General features: G+C 26.8%; 1 protein-coding gene across 1 annotated transcript; it reads left to right on the top strand.

Annotated features, from left to right (window-relative positions):
• The first annotated feature begins 1,112 nt into the window (after positions 1-1,112).
• On the top strand, positions 1,113-5,588 carry LOC108781610 (nucleolar MIF4G domain-containing protein 1 homolog). The gene is made up of 9 exons (XM_018549631.1): positions 1,113-1,159; positions 1,256-1,718; positions 2,379-2,953; positions 3,312-3,596; positions 3,660-3,847; positions 4,013-4,188; positions 4,277-4,629; positions 5,047-5,178; positions 5,277-5,588. The coding sequence occupies exons 1-9, from the start codon at positions 1,139-1,141 to the stop codon at positions 5,565-5,567; spliced, it is 2,484 nt and encodes an 827-aa protein (XP_018405133.1). The 5' UTR covers positions 1,113-1,138; the 3' UTR covers positions 5,568-5,588.
• Positions 5,589-6,260: the final 672 nt, after the last annotated feature.

Raw genomic sequence — 6,260 nt, 5'->3', positions numbered from 1 at the left:
GAAACAATATTTAAATATTAAATCTTATAAGACCGTGAGAAACACAACCAATAAAATGCCTTTAACGATCGAACTGTATCTTAGGTACTAATTATAATTCCGTGAGAATTTATATAAAACTAGCATCATAACTCTCCTCTCCTTCTATGTTGATTAGCGAAATTAGAAACTGCACACCTGTAGCTTTAGCATGATTTTCGCATCCATTATCCTCTTCGGCATTACTTGAGAGGCGACAGTACAGTTCAAAGCATAGCCTCCAACACTTTTTCCGTGAACTTTCAAGACATTGACTGCTTTATAACAGGATACAAAAATCCTCCTTTGCCATCGCTGATTTTTATCTATCTAATGTCATTACGTTGACAGCTAATCGATATAAAATAAAATATGCTAGCAAGCGCCGTCTGCCGTTTAAAACGTGAAACGGACAACATTTTTTCAACAAAACGCCGTCTGTGTTTAAAACGTGAAACGGACAACATTTCCGATGTTAAAATTTTTGACATTTCAACTTCACATCGAGGTATCTTCCTTCGTAGGGTACGTAGACAATAAAAACATATTTATAATATAATTTAAACACTAAAACTAAATTACGGATATATAAAAGTTGATAAATTCAGCCATTTATTGTGAGATCCGATAATCTCGGGTACACGGAACTCATCGACTCACGTAAAGATACACGTGCGGTCTCGCGCTTCGCGTTCACTTGGCGCGAGACACTACCGTGTCTCTTGATAAATAATGTGAATTGCTTTTCAAGAAAAGTATTAATTGTTACTAAAAGTGTAAAATCACCTTCCTTTATATGAATTATTTCACAATTTATATAATGGAAGATGATTTCTTTTTTATTTTTTGAAATTATTTGTGATACGATTAGAATAAATTATTTGAATTTAGCGGCGAGAAATCACGTTTTTAAAGTCAATCTTATTAGAAAATACCGTAATTCAATACTGTATGTAGAAGTACTAAGCAAATGCATTTTGAATTTGCCGCTTAATGTGACGTAGACTGAGTGACATTTCTGATTGGTTGTCTGGAACTATCATGCGCGTGAGCATACCCTTGTCTTTATACCATGGTTATATATGTGACGTGACCCGTGGATTGTGGAGTCTGGAGTGTAATGGAATTTGAGGTTATGAATGTATAATTTTCATGTTGTTTCGTGTTACATTTGTATTTTTTTTTGGTAATATATTATATAAACGTTATAATATATACTTCGTTATATTTGCATTAGCTAAAAATACTTCTTCACGGAATGGGGCGTATTCAGCATAAAAAGGTATTAAATACTAAGAACAATATCAAGAAATCTAAATCAATACAGAAAACACGCAAGCAATTGCGTAAAGAAAAGAGACAACAAAAAAAAACAAATAGAGCAATGTATTATCAAAAGAAAAAATCGAAAAATCAGTCGGAACAAACTTTGGAAATATCAAGGATTAATAGTGATAAATCGTTGAAAATAAAAGAGAAAAATAATGTTGAACGAGCACCACCAACGCAGAAACGACAAAAGCTTAAAGATATGAAGGTAGAAAAAATGCAAAAAATTGCGAAAAAACAAAGGATCATACAATTAAAACAGGCCAATCTGGATGAGGATAGGGTGATTAAACAATTGGGAAAGCAACTGAAGTTAAATAAACAAAAGAGCAAATCTGTTCCAAAGTCTTTCGTTTCAGATGGATTAGACTGTATCCTTTTAATAATCTATTTGTTACTAGAATGTTTTCATAAAATTAATGTTTTTTCTTTTATTCTGTATGAAGTTGAAAAGAACAAAGAATAAGATTTAGAGGAAAAAAAGAGGGGGGAAAAAAAGTAAAGAAACATAAAGAAAGGGAGAGAGCGTAAAGTATATTTAACTTTTTATTACAGAAATAAATATTTTTAATTGTAGATAATGGATAATAAAAACAAAATGTTAGACTTATTGTTAGATAGGATACTAGAACATGTGCATGTGTAAGTAATAGGATTAAATAGAAGATGGATTTAGTGTATAAATAAGAGATTATATATTGCATATACTATATAAAACAATATACTGTAAAAGTCAATTATAATTCTATAGAAAATTAAATAAGGACAATTGTATACTCTACGTAATTTTTTTCTTTTGTGTTTGCATAAAATGTGATAATAAATTTAATGTTAATTATTATTAATGAATTTATTATTAAACTGATGAAGTAAACTACAATTTATTATTAATAATATATTTTATTAATATATTTCATTAATATACAATATTTTCATTGTGATTTTATATTATTAATTTATGCAACATTTCGGATTTATGTATTACACTTGTTTGATTATAAATCATTTATAGTTCCTTAACTTGTAATTAGATCTTTTGGATTTCTGTGATTCAGAAAATAGGAGTCACATAGTTGAAACTGAAAAGCAACTGTTAGAAACAGGATTGAGTAAAGAATTTGAAGAGGACCTGAACATGGCTATTGGTGAGGATGATACTGAGGATGAGAATGAAAAACATGATGAGGAAGATAGCATAGATGATGATGAAGATTCTGAACAAGATTCAGAAAATGAAAGTCTTTTGTCTAATGAAAGTTTAATTCAAGATAATAGTGGAGATATTTCTTTAGAAAAAACAAACACAATAAACATTAAATCTAAAAAGTATACAGCAAATGAGAAGGAAGAGATAGTAAGTAAAGAATCCACTCACAGTGACACATCAGAACAACCAGATGATAATGAAAACTTATGGGAAGATATTTATGGAAGACAAAGAGATAAAAAAGGCAATATTGTAATAAAAAAATATGTACCACCTGCTGTACGAATTGAAAGTAATAATATTGCTTGCGATAATGGAAAAATTAGTAGATTAAAGAAACAAATAAAAGGTGTTTTAAATAGATTGGCAGAACAAAATATGCATACCATTGCAAATCAGGTAATTAATTACATGGCAGTGTCTCGCGCCATGTCTTAACACCGAGACACTACTGTGTCTCCAGATTAACATGTACCATATGTGCTATTTAATCATATATACAGGGTGTTTTGCAAGAAAACTGACAAACTTCTAGAAAAATTTCTAGAATATATTATATGTCATTAAGTATATACATTTTTTTATTTAAAATCTAGTGTGCAGAATACTTTCTAGAAATTTGTCGATTTTTTTGCAACATCCTGTAAATAAAAATAATAAATAATATAAATTTATATCTATAAATTAAATATCTTTATTGAAAAGAATTTTTTTGTAGCTGTTAAACATTTATTATTTGAATATATTTTTAATGTAGGTAGAAGAAATGTATATGTCAAACAGTCGTAATGATATGAATGTAATGTTATCTACACTAATAATGGAAAGTATAGTTGCACCAATATTGACTCCAGACCGACTTATCTGTGAACACATGATGTTAATCGCTATATTACATGCAAATGTTGGTACAGAAGTTGGAGCACATTTTTTATTAACTATTGTAAAAAAACTTCATCATATGTTGGAAGAATCTCATTATGTTGAGAATAAAGAATTAGATAATATAATTCTTATAATTTCACATCTCTATAACTTCAAGGTAAAATATTATTAATGATATTTTTGCATTACTGCAGAATATATTTATGATTCTATTTTCTAGGTATATGGTCATCGCCTTTTGTATCAAATATTAGAGAAACTAGCAACAAAATTTACGGAAAAAGAAATCGAATTGATTTTGTTAATTTTAAGGACAGTAGGTTTTCAGTTAAGGAAAGATGATCCAATTGCTTTGAAGGAACTTGTATTAAATTTACAACAAAAAGCAAATAATACTGCTCTGGAAAAGTAAGTCTTTACATGTTTAATTTAAGTACTGTATATTTATACTGAATAGTCGCACTATTTTATTCTAAATTCTTTTTAATTACTCTCTGTATATATATGTATTTCTTAAAATACTTTTTATATTATTTTTATTTATGTATATTATGTATACTGATATCTTTGTAGTTCAAGAGTCAAATTTATGTTAGATATACTATTGGCAATAAAAAATAATAACATGAGTAAAATACCTCAATATGATCCATCTCGGATAGAACATTTGAAGAAAATACTAAAGAATTTTATCCATAAGGGCAATATTGTTACGCAATTTAATGTAACTTTAGAAGATTTATTAGAAGGTATGTAAAATTCAATATTTATAATACAATCGAAAAAAGTAACACAATCTTAAAACATAAAATTACATATTTTTAATTGATTTTTTAGCTGATGAAAGAGGAAAATGGTGGATAGTAGGTTCAGCCTGGTCCGGTCTTAAGGATATTGGTAAATTAGAAAAAAATTCAGAAGATAAAAAACAAAAATATAGTGAGGACATATTGGAGTTGGCACGAAAACAGAGAATGAATACTGATGTCAGAAGAGATATCTTTTGCATTCTTATGACAGCAGAAGATTATTTAGATGCATTTGAAAAAATTCATCATCTTGGTTTGAAAAACCAACAACAGAGAGAAATCATTCATGTTATTCTCAATTGTTGTATTCAAGAGAAGAAGTTCAATCCTTATTATACTGTATTAGCACAAAGACTATGTGATTCTGACAGAAAATATCAGGTAATAAATATAATTCTATATATAAAGCATTGTTGCGTCTTTAATATATGCTGTAATAAAAATTATTCTTTAAATGATTAACTTAGAATCAGTTAAATAAGAAATTAATACGTTGGAAATCAATTCATAACATAAAAAAAATTAATTTCTCTATTAGCACTCTAGGATTTAAAAAATAGAAAGATCTGTTAGAAAGTATTTCTCTGTAGATGTGTATTGCAATTATTACTTTATTGTATTATTTTATAATCAGTAAAATTGATATTATATTATGTTGATGCTATTACAATTATTGTTTTTTTATTAGTAGGGTGCTATAATAAAGTACTTTATGAATAGACAATTTGCATAAAGATTTCCAAGCGTAATAGTATATTTTTTACCTATGTTCTGATTAACAATGATTAATTATTATAGTTAACTATACAATATGCATTGTGGGATAAGTTGAAGACGTTGGATGATTTGAATACAAAACAGTTAACAAATCTAGCAAAATTCTTGACTCTTTTATTCTTAGGCAAAGGTCTTCCGCTTTCCATTTTAAAGGTATCTAAATATTAACTTTTTAAATTATTTTTTGCTTATATGATGTTTATTACTACATATATTATATTTAATTTTTTTATTGCATATAATAAATATAGGTGATTCAATTTACGGAATTAGACAAGTTAACCATGAGGCTTGTACGACAAATCATGCTGGGAATATTATTACACGAGAATGAGGAGGCCTGTTTAGAAGTATTTGGAAAGATATCTTTATCCCCAAAGTTGCAAACTTTTAGGGAAAGTCTTAGATTATTTATAAATCATTTTCTTGTAAAAAATATATGTGCTGCTGAAAACTTGCAAGAACATAGTGAACTATTAAAGAAACGGGCAGAATTGATAAATAAACTTTTAAGTACACGAGAGTCAAAACTTATATTTTAACAAACATAATAACTATTTACGTAGAACATGTATATTTTTAATATTTTTATATTGTATGTAAAATTCTAGGTATATAATGTAAATTTTAAAAAATTGATAAATAAACTTTTAAGTACACGAGAGTCAAAACTTATATTTTAATTTTTATAATATTTTTATATTGTATATAAAATTCTAGGTATATAATGTAAATTTAAAAAAATTCATTTATACTCTTTTGAAACATTTATTGTATAATATACAAATATACTTAACATTATTAAAGTTTTTTTTATTTTATGATTTAACTTAATGCATATATAATATAAAAATATCATAGCTAATTTTCTATCTATATCTTCTAGAATAAGTAAAAGTTCATAAAACTATTTTGAAATATTTAGATCATAATATTTATTCATTGAATATGATGACTTTTACAATAATGTAAATAATATACAGTGGCATGCAAAAGTTTCCGACCAATAACATTTTGTATTTTAGTTTATAAGAAAAGAAATCTGATAAAATTTTAATTATTATCGGGTGTTAGTGATGTGGATAACGAAATCTTGTACTATTATAATAATAATTTTATCAGGCTCTTTTTTTATCAATTAAAGTACAAAATGTTACTGGCTGGAAACTTTTGCACGCCATTATACATTTATTGTTATTTATACAATAACATACTGATGTAATATTTTGAAAAAA

The sequence above is a fragment of the Cyphomyrmex costatus genome, unplaced genomic scaffold, assembly GCF_001594065.2.
Source record: "Cyphomyrmex costatus isolate MS0001 unplaced genomic scaffold, Ccosl1.0 scaffold843, whole genome shotgun sequence".
NCBI classification, from domain to species: domain Eukaryota; kingdom Metazoa; phylum Arthropoda; class Insecta; order Hymenoptera; family Formicidae; genus Cyphomyrmex; species Cyphomyrmex costatus.
This window is presented reverse-complemented; position numbering and strand designations above follow the sequence as displayed.